This window comes from Brachypodium distachyon, chromosome 1 (genome assembly GCF_000005505.3).
Source record: "Brachypodium distachyon strain Bd21 chromosome 1, Brachypodium_distachyon_v3.0, whole genome shotgun sequence".
NCBI classification, from domain to species: domain Eukaryota; kingdom Viridiplantae; phylum Streptophyta; class Magnoliopsida; order Poales; family Poaceae; genus Brachypodium; species Brachypodium distachyon.
The window spans coordinates 40,150,331-40,167,427 of NC_016131.3; the positions used below are offsets into that span (position 1 = coordinate 40,150,331).

The following is a 17,097-nucleotide window of genomic DNA, read 5'->3' on the forward strand; positions in this document are numbered from 1 at the left end:
CATACTAACTTTTTGGTCATTAATAAAAAATTGATAATTGTTTGTATAATTACCAACTAATATTTGACAAGTCAATGTATTATAGCCAACTCGAGTTCAATTTTTTGGTCAAAGTTGGTTAACTCGTGGGATGGCAAAAGCATAACCAATGATTTGGTTAGCCATTTTTTTTTTGTAAGAATAGGTTGGGTTCAATCCAAACATACCCTAAGCCTTTATAGTGTTCAAAAAAAATCATTCAAGATAGGAAGACGCGTCAACAGAATCTCTTCGTCGCCATGACTGCAAAAGTGCATGCTCAACCACCTCATATCGAGGTTGTCATCAATGCTTGAAAGGATTTCCATGGTGAGCTCATTTCTACGTGCACAATTGGGTGAAAAGAGCTCGTGCCGCATTGTGCACCATCAAGAAAAAATTGGTGACAGACCGTTCTGGTTGAGAACGTGGTGGCACCTTCCACCTTGTGGATGCAATCATTTGCTAAGCTTGTCATACTTAATGTTTACCCTCTCTTAGAGTTGGAGCGGTTTCGAGACAAGCTCAATGAGCTCCCTTCCGCTGGGCTCTTCCCCTTTTTCCTATCAAATAGTGTTCATCTTCTCCTGAAATCCGACGAAATTTAAAAAAAATTATTGGGGTAAAAGAGCTCTTACGTCTAATACAAACGATACAACATTAACACTTTGAATCCTGACATCCCAAATCAACGAAAATCACCAAAAACATCCATCTCATCTATCTTCAAAATGCAGGAGGAATACTCGCGGATCAGACGAAATACACAAAAGAATCGAGAGAGAAACTTACTGAGGATAAGATTCCCCAAATACTCGCAGATCAGACGAAATACACAAAAGAATCGAGAGAGAAACTTACTGAGGATAAGATTCCCCAACTCAAATGAATGAAATCGGTGAAGAATCGGAGGTTTAGGAGGGTCAGGGTTTGGAGTTTGAGAGAGAGAAGAGAAAGTTGTGCGGGGTACTGGTTTTTTTGAGCTTTTGCCCCACCGTCGGACCATTTTTGGCGAATATTTCATGCGGTACGATCGAGGGTACGAAGCGCGCTCGTACCACGTGTTGTTGTGTGAGGAAACTGGACATTAGGGTTTTAGCATACCTAGTACGAGCATGGGTACGAGCGGGAGCCCTTGTACCGTGCCTCGTTAACTCTTCTTGCCATTTTGGACGATTCTACGAGGCTTGGTACAACCAAAGGAGCTCATACCCCACATTAAAAAAGAATCACGACCATACCCCATTTTTTTAGGCAAGACAGTAGATCAATGATCTACTCTACTGCAAATATATTAATAAAAGGTTTGTAGTTACAAAGCTAATAACCAAAAATTATCGGTCAATCCTATCTAAAATTGTTAATCTAGTTACCAAACTGGTGATACTCCTGTCTTCTAGAACGATGGAAGCCAAGACTGAGCTCTTCTTTGAAGATTTGTCTACATCTAAAAAGAGAAGGCCTGATGTTATTGAAGACATAGTCATTGCAAACTTTCCAAATACTCTAGCAAACCAGGGAAGTAATCTCCATATAGAATGGCAAACCATACCCCATTTCGAGTGAGAAATCTTTATCCCTCGTCAAGGTGATATGTTGTTCGAGATAATTGAATAAGAATGAGTTAATTGTTTCATGTTAACTGCTTTCTTCATTATGTCAACATCATATGCCTTCTTACTCCTTGCAGATGTTATGCCCAAACTTTTGTGGATTTACATCTTACATAAGGATTTTCTTTCATTCCGCAAAATATATGACTAGGTTTTCCGGGCAAGCAAATAAGCTTGGTGTATGTGATATTTTGATTTGCTAAAATTGCACTGAAGACCATTTGAGCAATTGTTTGCATTTTTGGGTTTGTAATCTTCATGTGTACTTATATAAGCTTAGTGACCATGAAATTTAACAACCATCTACCGCTGAAGAAAGCACTGTGAATGTTTTACGTACAGATGTCAAGACGTCCAAGATTTGGATGATAATTTTGATGTTTGCCATGACTCAAATATCTACTTTCTTCGTTCCATAATTCTTGTTAAAATCTTACATGTATTTAGACACTTTTTAGAAATACATACATCTAATTTTAATCAAAATTGAGACAGGAACTGTGAAACGGAGGGAGTAGATTACAAATGGCTTCACCATCGTCATGAAAACATTACTGGAGTATTAACCAATTCGTTTAAGTTATTTAGATGACCTGCATATTTGTTGCGCGCAGCACCACCCAAACGTACAAGCCCGAGTCCGTGACGTGTCTTGCGCGGGGAGATTCCCTCGGCAGGGATCTCCTGGTGTCCACAAAACCCAGCGGAACAACCAAAAGATTCTTCCGCTTCTTCGTCCTCCCCCTCCCCAGTGGGCTCCGGCAGCTTAATATCTCGCGCGCTCGCGAGAACCCGAGGCCCGAGCACCCGACCCCATTGTCACATTCCGTGATTGCTTTTGCGTCCATGGAAATGGTAGAGTGCTCACTAGCTGCCGCCCGCGGCCCCCGCGGCCCCCGCGCCCTGCTCGGCCGTGTCCCCAGGCCCTCGCCGGCGGTTCTTGGCGCCGGGAGAACCAAGCTCCGGGTGCGGTCGGAGAGGCGGGGGCAGCCTCCGCCGGTTGTCAGGGCCTCCCCGCCGCCGGAGCACGACGGCAGGGCGCTAGGGAAGGCGGCGGTGGGGCTCGCCGCAGCAGCCGTGGTGTCGCTGAACGGGCTCGCGGGGGACTTCTCCCCGCCGCCGGCCCTGGCCGAGTCGCTCACCGTCGCGTTCCCCGTCTCCAAGGCCCGAGAGGTGGGTCTCCATGGTCCTACTGCAGGCAGACACCACCTTCTTCCAAGAAAGGCAGGGTTCGGGGTGAATTTGTTGATTGTGTTCTTGGCAGGTAAACCGGGTGCAGAGGACGCTGGTGGAGGCATGGGGGCTGATCCGTGAGACCTTTGTCGATCCCACCTTCAACCACCAAGGTACATACCCGATTACATGCACCTGGTCTGGGATCTGTTTTGAATTAAAAAATTATAAGGATAGAAGTGGTGCAAGTTTGGTATGGACTAGTATTTCATTTTTTTTCGAAAATGAGGGAAACCCCCCGGCCTCATGCACATAGCCCTGTGGAGTAGTATTTCATGCTGCTTATAGGGTCCGTTGGAGGGATAGGGCTGTACCAGCTCAAATTGTCTCTCGGCAACCGTAAACCAGTTTTTGGGATGATGTAGTATGTGATTCTGCTTGGTGTGCAGACTGGGACCAGAAACTTCAGCAGACTATGGTGGAGATGTTCCCACTGAAATCCGCAGATGCTGCCTATGGCAAGATCAGTGGGATGGTGTCCACTCTAGGCGATCCGTTCACAAAGATCATCAGCCCCAAGGTACGTATGAATGAGCAACGGACCATCGCACAGTAATGATGTGCACTGTCTGGCTTCAGGCTTGTTCTCCCACATTGTGTGATTTATGAAAAGGCTAATGTATGGTTGGTGAGATGCAGGAATATCAGAGTTTCAGGATCGGAAGTGATGGGAACTTGCAAGGGGTTGGCATATTCATAAATAAGGAACCTGGCTCTGGACGCTTGGTAAGTTCAGTTTTCCCTGTAAGAAGACACCATATGAGTGTTACAATTTCTACCTGCAAAATTTGGTGCAGCTTGTTATGAACTGCATTGAGGGAGGCCCAGCTGATCGAGCAGGCATACGTGAAGGCGATGAGCTAGTTGATATCGATGGTATTTTACTTCCTGTATCAATAGTCGATTTTAGTAGAAAGCATAATCCATACCTTACTTTTGTACTTTTGAAAAGCTTTACTTGTAAATTCATTTTAATACGATTCATGCTTTTGGTGCTGCTGTTTTTATTGTATGCCCATCTCAACGAATAACCTTTGAGACTAAATAAAAAACTATTTGATGGACACTGACATCTGAGAAGGGTAAGAAAATAACAATGTTCCTTGGTAGCAAGCGATAAAGTTAAGGATGATGGGAGGTTAGTCAATCATACCTAACCTACTAGTAGATCTTTTTGGTTGACCTTTTTATTGGCCTACAATTCTTGAAACTAAAGAAAAGTTGGTTGGAGCATGGATTCTATGCCGTGGACAAATAATACGCGAGCCACAGACATGTGCCTCTGAATATTTATCGAAGAAGGATATCTTTGCACAACTGGACTTGTACCTTGTGCAATTTTAACCTTCTTATGCCGCCACAATTGAGAACTGGTTGAGACTGATGGTGTTACATAATATTATCTTCTTGAATTCCTTTTTCCAGCATTGAGAAACCAGGTTTTCTAGATTTTCAAGAACTAGTTGCCATGACCAAGAGGTTTATAACTGACTACTCATCCTACATTAGTAGCATCATGATGCACAGATTGATAACCAAAACATGTTTACACATGTTTACATACCTTTCATCTCTTGTATTAGAAGATTTCCAAAGTGGCGCAGGAGCTACGCAACCACCATGGTGGCACCGACCAAAACTCATATGCTCCAATAAAAGGCTGGAAAAGGCATGCTTATTTGTTGATGTCACTGATCAGCTCTTGCCGTCTAGAGTCTAGACGGTGTTTTGTCAATGCTCTTGGCCTCCCATTTGTTTCCCTTTTTGGTCCGCCCTTTTTTTTCATGGTTGCATTGTAAGGTCACAACCTATGTATCCAGACCAATGACCTCCTGAAAGGGACGTTGGGAGCCTGGTCTTGCAACACTTTTAAGCAACATATTCTGGTGGTGATTCCTCAATAAAAATATGTGACAGATCAGTGGCAATCCTATCCTAAGTATGATTTCCTAACTAAAAAAATTAAAGTCTTCTATTGTTAACTAATCTTAAAGTAGACGTCACAGTCTTTATATCTCTTTCTTTTTGGGGTTGAATGAATAAAGTGGATATATATTCTTTCTCCCCTGGTCTTGAAGGGACCTGTATGTATCCTCTGCTTATTCAAATAGTGAGCTTTTCTTCTTTCCTTTATTCAATGTGCCCTTAATCTCAGCTGATTTTACAGGGAATAGTGTCTTTGGGTTGGATGGAGAAACTGTGGCTCAGAGACTTCGAGGTCGTGCTGGAACGACTGTGGAAGTGAAACTATTGGATGTATGCCCTTATCCTCAGTCTCAACTCGAGAAGTACCTGGGGTGTTCTTTATCTGTATTTGAAAAGGAACATCTCTTAATCCTTTACTCAACTTCCTTAGTTACATAATAATCACATAACGAATTCTCATTACATAACTTCTGCGCAGAAATAACTTTCCTCGTCTTCCTGTATTTGATTTCTAAATGATGCATTATCGTGTCTCCAGGGTACTGGAAATGATAGGAGTGGTAGGACAAGACAAAAGGAGGTATATGCCTAACTTCTCTTATTGTGCTATAGAAAACATTTCCCAAAGCAGAAGGTAGTAAATAGCATGTACTTACATCAGCAGATGATATTTAAACTATCTATCTTCCTTAAAGAAAAGAAAAAAGTATTTCCGGCCTTTTTTTATACGAAAACCTACACTTAACATTTTCCATATTTGAGAAGTGTCCAGTTTAATCAGAGATGCGTTCAGTATCAATAGCACAAAACAGTGCACATCGACCACATGCTATTTGTGATTTCCTCTTTAAGGATGTGAAATTATGTTTTTCTAATTAAACTACACATTTTGTTTTCAAAAGGTCCAGCTACGTCGTGAAGTGATCAATCTTTCACCTGTATCAACTGCAATCATATCTCATAGTTCAGGTGATGGCCATGAGGAAAAGACTGGGTATGTTAGGCTAGCTGCCTTTTCTCAGGTAAGTACCAAAATTTGTTATATTTTGCCTCTGTAACTTGTTATTGATAAGAAATTTTGTACTCCCTCCAACCCACATTACTTGTCGAAATATTACATGTATCTAGACGCTTTTTAAACATAGATACATCCATATTTGGGCAAATTTGAGACAAGTCATATGGGTCGGAGTGAGTAATAACTTTTCTTCGTACCAAACTACATAACAAACTCTTTCATTGCTTTCTTTACCACGTGATTATACTGAAGACATGCTGACTGTTCTGAGAGTTCCAGCTGCCAGTCATACTGAAAAACTGAATCCAAGTGATAGAGTTCCATGCCAATGTGCATGCACATGTTATGTTTTAAACCCACCAAAATAATCCATCAGACCATCGCTGCTATTTTCTCCAACTTCAGAACATTTATTTAATCTATCTTCACGTTACATTGCAAAACCCTGACCATTTTAGTTGTAGACCTAATATTGATTTGGTTGTTTTAATTCTAATGAATTTGCTGAATATGTAAATGTTATACTAATATTTGAGCTCCTTCATGCCACGTTCTATTATTCTTTCAACCCAGACTGCTGCTGCTGAGATGGAAAGTGCCATTAAAAAGATGGAGGATGAGGGTGTCCAGTCATATATTTTAGATCTGCGGAATAATCCAGTCAGTCTGTTCTTGTCACCATGCATCCTTACAAAATATAACTTTCTTCAAAAAATATTCTAGTATTAATGTTATTTTTTATACTTTATAACAGGGTGGTTTAGTAAAAGCTGGTCTTGATGTGGCTCAAATATGGTTAGATGGAGATGAAACTCTTGTGAACACAGTCGACCGTGAGGGGAATGTTCGACCAATAAATATGGTCCAAGGCCAATCTTTAACACATGATCCTCTTGTGGTGCTTGTGAGTTCCCATTCCATGCACATTTGACTATGCGGTCTATGTTGCAATTTGTATTCCATACGAGTACAAAATTTCATAAGATCGAATATTTATAGGATTCACATCCATCATGTTTTCACATTTTTCGAAAAGCCAAGCAGTGATGTTTATAGGAGTGCTGCTTCCCTGTTAGTTTAGTATTTAATCATGTTAGTTTATTTTTCCAAGGATGTGTTTGACATTGTGTTTGATTATCACAATCCTGCTTTTACAACCAGCTTTTGCCTCTTTTACCGTTCGCGTAACTCTTTTCTGCTTCGTTGCTATTTTCCTGAAACACGCTATAAAATAAGTTAAGCACAGCGCATTTCGGCCCCTCACAGTTAGAAATATTTTTTGGTTTGGTACTTTCATGTTTTTTTCCCAAATCGCTGCATCACATAAATATTTCTTTGCTAACTACTCCTTCCGTCCCAAAATACAAATCCACGACAGTTAATTCGGGACGGAGGGAGTATAATTCTAAAATCCAATAAAATAGTTTCATTTGTTTCTATGAGGCCTGATCTTCTGTCCATGTGCGTCAACATGTAGGTCAATGAAGAAAGTGCCAGTGCAAGTGAAATTTTGGCAGGAGCATTACATGACAATGGCCGTGCTATTTTAGTAGGTCACAAAACCTTCGGTAAAGGAAGAATACAGGCAAGGCCAAGGACGATTTCGCTAGAAACTCATCTTATAGTGTACTGTAAAAATGCTTGAATTATTGTGTGCTTCAGTTCAGAAACATGCATAACTGAACTGAACATCCCTTGGTGCAGAGTGTGACGGAGTTGGATGATGGCTCTGCTCTATTCATCACAGTCGCGAAGTACCTCTCTCCAGCACTGCATGAAATCGACCAAGTCGGGATCCAACCAGACATACAATGCACCCCTGACATGCTATCTTTACCAAGAGCACCTTTGCTAAGTGAAAACGGTGAAGCCCCAAGTTTGGAGATGGATTCGTGTATTATGGTGGCAGAGCAAGCGTTAGAAATTCAGCAATCGAAGGGGTCTGCTTCGTATATGGTTAGCCAGATTGTTGCTCTGATGCCATGCTGAATTGATGCACCTAACTGGTTATCAAAAGTTCGAGCTGTTATGGAAGGGTGCTTAATGTATTTCGACAGATGGAAATTCAGCTTTGGAAATTCAAACTCTCGTCAGCATGTTGGCTGTATGTATATAGCTGTATCCGCATTACATTGTATATAGACTGTAGTATAGACTGAATAGTGTTGTAACAATGTATAGGCTGATCCGGTAATGTAGATTTGTAGGTTACTAGGCACTGGAACTTAGCTGTTTGGTGCTTCGTGGTGGTCATATGCCCCCGTTGATTTGACAAGCACAGATTTCAGAATTGTAACTTGTATTAATGTACTACATTTGGCATATTGGCTGCTCTACATAAATAGTATCAGTTTTATTTTCTAGTAAGAACATGTGGAAGGCCCCAGCTGATAGCCTGATACACCGTAGGAACAAACACAACAACCGCTAAAAGTTCCAATTTTAGCTTGTTGGTAAAACATTTTGGAACCTCATGGTGCAATTTTAAAAATCATTTCAAGAAGATTGCCTGAAAGGCCCGGATGAAAGGTTTTGCATGTCAGTGGTGCGAGTGGATTTAAAATTTTGTTCAGCGAGGAATTATGGGGATCAAAGTGAACGATGTGAGCTGATGTCTCTCAACCTTTTTAACATTGTTGTGGTAAAAAAACATGACCCTTTGAAAGTGTGTTCGCACACGAACACGTCACCGTGTACCCTCGACGCAGAGCGCGATACGCGGCAACACGCGCCGAGAGATGCTCGCCGGAAGCACGATACGCAAGACAGTCCAGCAGGCGCTTTTGCTGACCCGAAACCCTGCTCGCCCGGGAGGGACCCTGTCAGGGCGGCACGGCAGCTGTGGGCTGCCCTAGGTTGGCCTAGCAGCTCCTAGGGCCTCGTGGATTCGTTGCCCTCCAATTTGAAGAACGACGAAGAACGAGAAGAAAGATACATGGGAGAGAGATAAAAACGATAAAGTTGTAGATGTGTTTGTTCGATTGGTGTTGTTTCAATCGGCCGTCACCCCTCATGTATATAAAGGGCAGTTGGATTTCCCGTGCAAGAAACGGACTTGGATCCACGTCCAAAACCCTAATTTAAGTCTAATTCGGACGGTTGGACCCGAACTTTCTAAAACTGTTCGGTCCAAATCTGGCTGCACTTTCAGATCCAGTTTTGAGGTAGTAAACAATCTCAGATCTCGACGACTCCAAAAGAGAAGTTGTTCGTCTCGGAAAGACGAAGAACTTTCATGTTTACGACTTTTCCATCCGAGTAGATCTTAATGACTATTTCTCTCTGTTCTTAACTTCGGTTCGCAGCACCGGAACTTCCGGCCGAACCTCCGGGTGAACCTCCGGGTGTTCTCTGTTACTCTTCTAGGAATATGCGGAACTTCCGGCTGATCATCCGGAACTTCCGGTGGAGTTTGATTTGTAAGCCAAAATTGGTTGTGAACACATGCCCCTGTTTTTCGGCAAACTTGTGTGCCGAAAAATAACTTGCACCACTTTTATCTAAAGACGATGTCAACACTTCGTCGACCATATATGCTAAGGGCAATAAATATATATCGGCCATATATCTTTGCTCAAAGAAACAAGAATATTTCATCCAACAAAGTCTGTATAGCCGTAATAATCAACAAACCTGGTCATGAACCTCAAATATTTTGGCCTTTTGGATTAGCAACAAAATTTGCAACTAATCAAATGAATATAGATTCGGCGATACCCTTTCGTGATATAAATAATTATGATGCATCCATGGATCCCAATAAATCCATGAAGGGTTACCGATCATACCTGGGATGAACTCCATGGCAAAGGCATCAATGGTATGTTTGAAGAATATGCAGGATGTGCTAACCGAAGATCTTGGCGAAGTGACACAAACCTTCGGTTAAATTGCTTGTTAGATTTATTGTTTCCTTTCTTAACTTTTGTTGCTATCCTTGCAACAACATCTTGCACATCACTATTGTCCTTGTGTTTATCCTTACGGACCCATGCCATGTTCTTCTTTTTCAGCTCTTCTGCACTAAGCCTTTGCAATTTTCTTTCTTGCCAACTTGATAAACCGAGTGGGCATCCCAGCTGTGATTTTGCTTTGCATAGCAGCAACTCTTCTTGATCTTGGGCACCTTCTTTGTTATTTCAGATTTGGCAATTTGATCTTTCATCTCCTCGCCTTTAGTAGCCAAGGTCAACTTGACCGGCTCTTTATTATTTGAGATCAAATCTGAAACAACACACTCACGACCATCCTTTTTGATGCGATAAATTTGCTTGATCGCCTCCTTCTCCTTTGAGCTCCGAACCGATCCGTTTCAATTGAAACGGTCTTTGACATGTGATTGCTGCTCAAATGTTGATCTTCTTGGAGTTGCATAACTTGGGCGAGATGATCTGGAATAAGATGGATAATGTGCCCTTGAATCATACTTGTCCCATGATGGGTATGAACAAAAATCAACATAGGGAGGTATCCATGACATTGGAATTGGTGGTCCAAAAGGAGGATATGAATTTGATGGGTTGAATTTCTCCCTTCGCCAATTCCTGTCTTTAGACTTTCGCCTTTGGGGTGATCTTGATGCTTTTACACTACTTGGCCGATTAGCACTTTTCTCTTCACTCTCCTTCTTATACTTTTCCAACAACTGTGTGAAAGTGACTTTTGATGTCTTCCCCTTGTGCTTATTGCGGCATTTGTCCTTCTTGGTTTTGCATGCATTGATCTGTGAACCCCCCCCCCCCCCCCAGTGCTTGATGTCTTCGGTGTTGCTTCAATGGAATGTTCGCCTTCAAGAATGCCTTTAACATGCTCTTGAACAATTCCTTCACTTATAGTATGGATCCCATCCTCAGTGTGTACCTGCAAAACTTTAGGTGAATCGGCTTGAAGTAGCCGATGCAATAGGTTGGGGCCATCAAGACGAATCTGAATTGATTGGTCAATTATTTGTGTTTCAACAAACTTCAATCGTCCTTTCAATGGCCGATTGTACTATTTTATGAAACATGTTGCAATTCTTAGTAATATGCTCGAACGAGTCATGCAACTTGCAATAAATTTGTCCTTGTACTGATGGCTCGACATGATGATCAAGAATTCTAATATAATTATTCTTCTGCAATACACGAAAGATATGATCACACATGTTCAAATTGAAGGTACACTTTTTATTCTCTAGCCGATATTTTTGTGACAACGGCTTTCAAACTATGCAACCGAATGGTTCAGATTTGACATCATCCCATCCGGCTATGTGTTGCTTTCTGCACCTTTTTTTTCCGATGACTTTGAATAAACAATTACGATAGCATCGGCTTTCTGAAAGACTTCAACATTGGCTTTAAGTTTCTAAAACTAAAATAGTTATAACACACATGTCTCACTTGAGATCAAATGTAAGCCAAGTATGAAACAAGCAAAGCTACCCATGTAGATATAAAATTTAAATAAAGCAATGGGAAAAACTTTGGATGTGATAATTTGTTACTATTGGTCTCTCTAAAAGGAACAATGTGTTGACCGATATGTTCTGTAACAATTATATTTCTAGCAAATAAATTACTTCTCTCGATTGGTCTTTTAAAGCCTATGAATTTTTGCTAATAGATGCATTAACAATTAAGTTATGACCAAATCGGAAAACAAGTAAATTATTCGTTAGATATACCTCTTTGAAGACGTTGGGAGAGCATGATGGTAGCATGGCATGAACAATAGCTTGCTCCGCTTTCGGATGATTCTCCAACGCCTTGTCTTCTTCCTTTACTGGATCTCATGCCTCTTCAATTTGATAATCTATGTTAACCGAACATTGTTTGGCTATATTTTGTTCTTTTTGATGATCATCAATTTCTTTGGCACGGAACTCATAGGGCAGCACGTAAGCTCCCTTACATCCAGAAAAATCAAACACGGTTGTTTCACTACATTCACCATGCTCTTCTTCAAGGATGTTTGCCTCTTCTGGACATGATTGCCCCCCGATGCTTTTAGCTTCTTTCGGCACTAAAGTGTTGCCGAAACTTCGCAACTGTGGAGGGGAAACCCTGAGTTTGAACGTGTTACGTTCCTCACTCCTTTTCTTGTAAGCCTCATAAGCTTGTATTGTAGCAGGATCATGTGGCCTTTCTATTAGTTGCCGGTGAAGAGCTTCAAACTCATGAAAATTTGATAAAAGTTTTTCCTTCAATTCATCCAACCCTGCATAAGATTGTCCAGCAATGCTTTTTGTTTCTTTTGGCAATGACCTGTTGCTGAAACTCTGCAATTGTGCAGGGGACATGCCATACGCCACAGTACTAGATGAAGGCACATGAGCTTCTATTGAAGTTTCATTTATTCGGCTATAACCATTGTGAAGGTGCGGAGCCGAATAATGAATATCGCTAGTTGCATATGGTGCCGAAAAATCTGTAACATGGGATATAGCATATGACAGTTGAGAGTAACCGGCCAAATAGCTAGTAGTAGCATGGCCGATTCCCACATCCATTGGCATACCTGAAGGTGCACCCACGTGTTGTGAGTAGCCTGCCGATGAATAAAACGATGAAACACTCCTTTGCTTGTTATAAAAATTTCTAACATGTGGTGCTTCATACTGATTAACCGAACTCAACATGTTGTTCATCGGCATATGAATTTCTGGGGTTGCCGATGCATAAGAGTTCAATTTTGCATGTTGCAAGTTGCCAAGATAAGTTGAAGCACGGAGATTATTTTGCATCGGCTATTGCAAATAGTTAAAACTAGGGCTAGCCGATACAGTACTCATATCAAAGGATCTAGCAACATCAACATAAGAGTAATTTGCATTTACATGAGGAGATTGAAGGTTCATGTTACCGTTGTAGATTTTGCAACCTCTTGATCATGCTCTCCTCGTAGCAAGAACGGGCTAAAGACCGTTCAAAGCTTCTTCCCCAGCGGAGTCGCCAAAAAGTGTGTTCGCACACGAACACGTCACCGTGTACCCTCGACGCCGAGCGCGATACGCGGCAACACGCGCCGAGGGAGGCTCGCCGGAAGCGCGATACACAAGATAGTCCGGCGGGCGCTTTTGTTGACCCGAAACCCCGCTCGCCCGGGAGGGACCCCGTCAGGGTGGCACGGCAGCTATGGGCTGCCCTAGGTCGGCCTAGCCGCCCCTAGGGCCTCGTGGATTCGTTGCCCTCCAACTTGAAGAACGACGAAGAACGAGAAGAAAGATACATGGGAGAGAGATAAAAACGATAAAGTTGTAGATGTGTTTGTTCGATTGGTGTTGTTTCAATCGGTCGTCACACCTCATGTATATAAAGGGCGCTGGACTTCCCGTGCAAGAAACAGACTTGGATCCACGTCCAAAACCCTAATTTAAGTCTAATTCGGACGGTTGGACCTGATTTTCCAAAACTGTTCGGTCCAAAATCTGGCTGCACCTTCCGATCCAGTTTTGAGTTAGTAAACGACCTCGGATCGCGACGACTCCAAAATCAAAGTTGTTCATCTCTAAAAAACAAAGAACTTTTTGAGTACGACATTTCCATTCGAGTAGATATTAATGCCTATTTCTCTATGTTTTTAACTTCGGTTTTCAGCACCGGAACTTCTGGCCGAACTTCCGGGTGAACCTCCGGGTGCTCTCTGTTACTCTTCTAGGAATATGCGGAACTTCCGGCTGATCATCCAGAACTTCCGGTGGAGTTTCTTTTGTAAGCCAAAATTGGTTTTGAACAAAGTGCATCACTACCCCTAATGAGTTTTGAATTAACTAATGACAAAATTATTGAAAGACTGATTAGGTGAAGAGTCTGGAGCGTTTGAGAAAGTTATTCTAGTGTAGTGAACTTGCTTACGACACAACTAGCGTTTAACCTAATTCCGAGAGAATTCCTTTGAAACCTCTTCAGTGCTTCATGGTATCAAGGTCGGAGGTGTCGAGTTTATGTCGGCACTACCGAGGCTTGCTTCATGAATCATGATTGAGAAAACTTAGGGAAGTCAACATATCTTGAGCTTCTCTAGTAGTTGCAGCAGAACTAGGTTCTAAATTCTAGAGAAATCCACAGCTTCTGGGTTACATGATTTTAGTCTTAATTCGGGGTGTTCCTGACTCGTTTCTCGGCATCACCGGTTTCTCGGACGGGATAAATAGTGTGTTTTCCTTGAGTGCAAGGAGGTGTTTTGGGACTAGTTTCGGCATCACCGAGCTCCCTCTTGGAGCCACCGAGTTTAGTGCTAGAATTGCCGATTTTCCATTCACGTAGATTCCTGTGAAAACGGATGAGAGAAACTGCAAGGACCGAGCTTCATGTCGGAGCTGCCGACACTGACTGTTGGTTCTGCCACGTGCCTTAGTTAGGGTAACTAAAGCTAGCCAAACCTAATCTAAGATTTTGTTGCCTTTTTAAGATTTTGTTGTTACTGCTTACGGGCATCACCAAGATAGCTACTAGTCGTTTGAGAGCCTCCAAATGTTGTGGAGTTGCCTCAATAAGGATTACTAAGGTTGGAAGTCACTGCTGAAAGAGGTGATCTACCACAAGTGATTAAGCCATGATTTTTATGTGCTAAGCTTAAGGATATCCTGTGGCCTCTTGTGACCAAGACTCTCCGGTAACAAATCTTCAAGTCTTGGTTGCCCCTTCTCTGAATCTAGATTTACTCCATTGCAATTGTTTCAACGTTTAAAGCTTTATATTTAGCAATTTTCTATATCTAAATAGGATACCCTACTACATATTTCTCCTAGCATGCAAGCATGCAACTTCAGTAGGCCCATGCTCATTACCTATTTATCTCAACATGCAAGCATGTCCCCTTAGTAGGCCCCCACATTTCCATGCAAATCATGTCACCTCATCAAGTCATGTATGTCTTTTTATCTACAATTTTGCATTAATCTATATTGAAACCATGCCACTCACCAAATTCAATCATGTCTTCTTTTCTGGGAAAAGTTTTCCTCTTTCTACACATCATTTTGTCACATACTTATTAGGTTTTATTGTTTTTAATTATAACACAATAGCACTTCTACATTTTTTCCCATTAGGTTTAATTAATTTTAAGCATCTATTTATATATTTGTTTTAACACGGTTCCGCAGCAATGCACAGATGATCATTTAGTAGCTTTAAGCTGCGCTAAAAGTTTAATAATATCCTATTCACACTCTAGTATATTCACCTGGTCCTCACAATTGGTACCATAGCAAGATCTCCCTTTTGCTTCTAGTTTAACCCACCAAGGGAGTTATTATGTCTATTAGTGGGTATGCCTATGGGTATGGTAGATTACCAATCTTGTATTGCAATGACTATGCTTTGTGGAATTATAAACCGTGAACTCATCTGATTGCCACACCGACCCCGTACTTGGGAGATTGTTGAAGATGGTTTTATTGCTGATCATGTCTAGTTTTCTACTACTCTGGTGTCTGGATACATCATGAAGAAGTAGCAACTCAAGCCAAGGGTGTTGATATCATCTTGAACACTTGGGGCAAAGCTGAGTTCAACCAAGTGAGCAGCATGGTCAAAACCAAGAAGATTCGGGACACCTTCCGGAGGTGCATGAAGACACGTCAATAGGAAAGTAAGCTCGAGTTGATCCTCTTTTGATCCAACATGACCCCCTCACCTCTTGTTTTTCTTTTTGTGAGAGACGTCGTCTTCTTCCTCCTCCTCAAGCTCATCTCCCTCCCACAAAATGACCTTACAAGACTTCTTCTTCTTGTCCTCCTCATACTCCAAAACATCCCTTGCTGCTCCTCCTCTCAATGGCAACTCACTCCCTCTTTAGCTCCTTCCGCCATGAAATCCAGTCCTTATTCTCCACATCGCCTCTTTCACTTGAGGCAGCATATTAAATTTCTAGAATGTATCCCTCCGTATAATCAAGTTTGGAAAGAGAACGCTTGGAAGTGGACAGATGATTTGGAGTCATGAGATCCGATGATCGAATAGTCAAGATTTTGAGTTGTGCAAGGGTAAGGGCATCTCCAATGGTAACATGCCAAATGGGCATACCATCCACCGATTCGGTACGTGTCCGGACAACATGGCACTTAGACAACTAGCACTTCACCCAATGAATACACGTGTCAAATAGGCATGTCATCGGTCCATTTGTCATATGTCCACATACAAGCCAAACGCTTTTGTTTTATTTTTGTGTCAATATGCCTACGTGGCGTGTTTGCGGACAATGTCCAGACTTGCCAAACCAATGCCAAATTTGGCTTGAGTATAGCATGTCCACCGACAAATGGACATATAACATTGATTTGGCATGACCCATTGGGTTGATATTTTTTTGTCCATGGACGAATTATGTTGATTTGGTAAGGCCTCGAAGATAGACCCGTCGATGAGGATGCGCGAGGTGCACGACCACTCAGGCCCCAAAAATCGTGAGCCCCCAAATTTACAGGTGGTTATGGTATTAATCGAGAGAAAAAATGGAAATCTGCGCTAATCATGTATGGCCGACTGCTCGACTCCTGCCTCATCATCTCGACTTCGACTCCCCTGCCGCCACGCCAGTACGCCATGCCTCCACGCCTCCATAGGAGATCGCAATCGCCCTGCCAGGCTGCCCCCCGCCGCTCGTCTCGTTGATTAGGCTTATCCTTGATTCACGTGATTGCATCGTGCCCTCAGTACGCGGCGTCCATGTTCCCTATGTTGGAAATATGCCCTAGAGGCAATAATAAATTTGTTATTATTCATATTTCCTTGTTCTTGATAAAGTTTTATTATCCATGCTATAATTGTATTAACAGGAAACTAAATACATGTATGGATAAATAAACAAATACCGTGTCCCTAATACACTATTCATGAATATGTCAAGGATGGTGACATAAAGATTTGCAAAGTACATACGGATCTGAATGTCGCAGACCCGTGGACTAAACCTTTTCCACGAGCAAAACATGATCAGCACCAAGACTCCATGGGTGTTAGATTTATTACAATGTAAACTAGATTATTGACTCTAGTGCAAGTGGGAGATTGCTGGAAATATGCCCTAGAGGCAATAATAAATTTGTTATTATTCATATTTCCTTGTTCTTGATAAATGTTTATTATCCATGCTATAATTGTATTAACAGGAAATTAAATACATGCATGGATAAATAAACAAATACCGTGTCCCTAATGCGCCTCTACTAGATTAGCTCGTTGGTTAAAAGATGGTTAAGGTTTTCTAACCATAGATATGTGTTGTCATTTAATAACGAGGTCATATCATTAGGAGAATGATGTAATGGACAGACCCAAACCTAAGCATAGCTTTTGA

General features: G+C 41.8%; 1 protein-coding gene across 1 annotated transcript; it reads left to right on the forward strand.

Moving 5' to 3' along the window:
* The first annotated feature begins 2,369 nt into the window (after positions 1-2,369).
* On the forward strand, positions 2,370-8,175 carry LOC100839585 (carboxyl-terminal-processing peptidase 3, chloroplastic). The gene is made up of 12 exons (XM_003563856.4): positions 2,370-2,804; positions 2,896-2,977; positions 3,254-3,384; positions 3,504-3,590; positions 3,662-3,740; positions 5,032-5,120; positions 5,329-5,370; positions 5,693-5,812; positions 6,382-6,468; positions 6,563-6,712; positions 7,286-7,393; positions 7,513-8,175. The coding sequence occupies exons 1-12, from the start codon at positions 2,478-2,480 to the stop codon at positions 7,795-7,797; spliced, it is 1,587 nt and encodes a 528-aa protein (XP_003563904.1). The 5' UTR covers positions 2,370-2,477; the 3' UTR covers positions 7,798-8,175.
* Positions 8,176-17,097: the final 8,922 nt, after the last annotated feature.

What these genes read in the sequence shown, in the direction of transcription:
- LOC100839585 (XM_003563856.4), top strand. Translation starts at nt 2,478, where the DNA reads ATGGAAATGGTAGAGTGCTCACTAGCTGCCGCCCGCGGCCCCCGCGGC. An exon ending in TGGAAGTGAAACTATTGGAT is followed by an intron (nt 5,121 to 5,328) that starts GTATGCCCTTAT and finishes TCGTGTCTCCAG; the next exon opens with GGTACTGGAAATGATAGGAG. An exon ending in TCGGTAAAGGAAGAATACAG is followed by an intron (nt 7,394 to 7,512) that starts GCAAGGCCAAGG and finishes CCCTTGGTGCAG; the next exon opens with AGTGTGACGGAGTTGGATGA.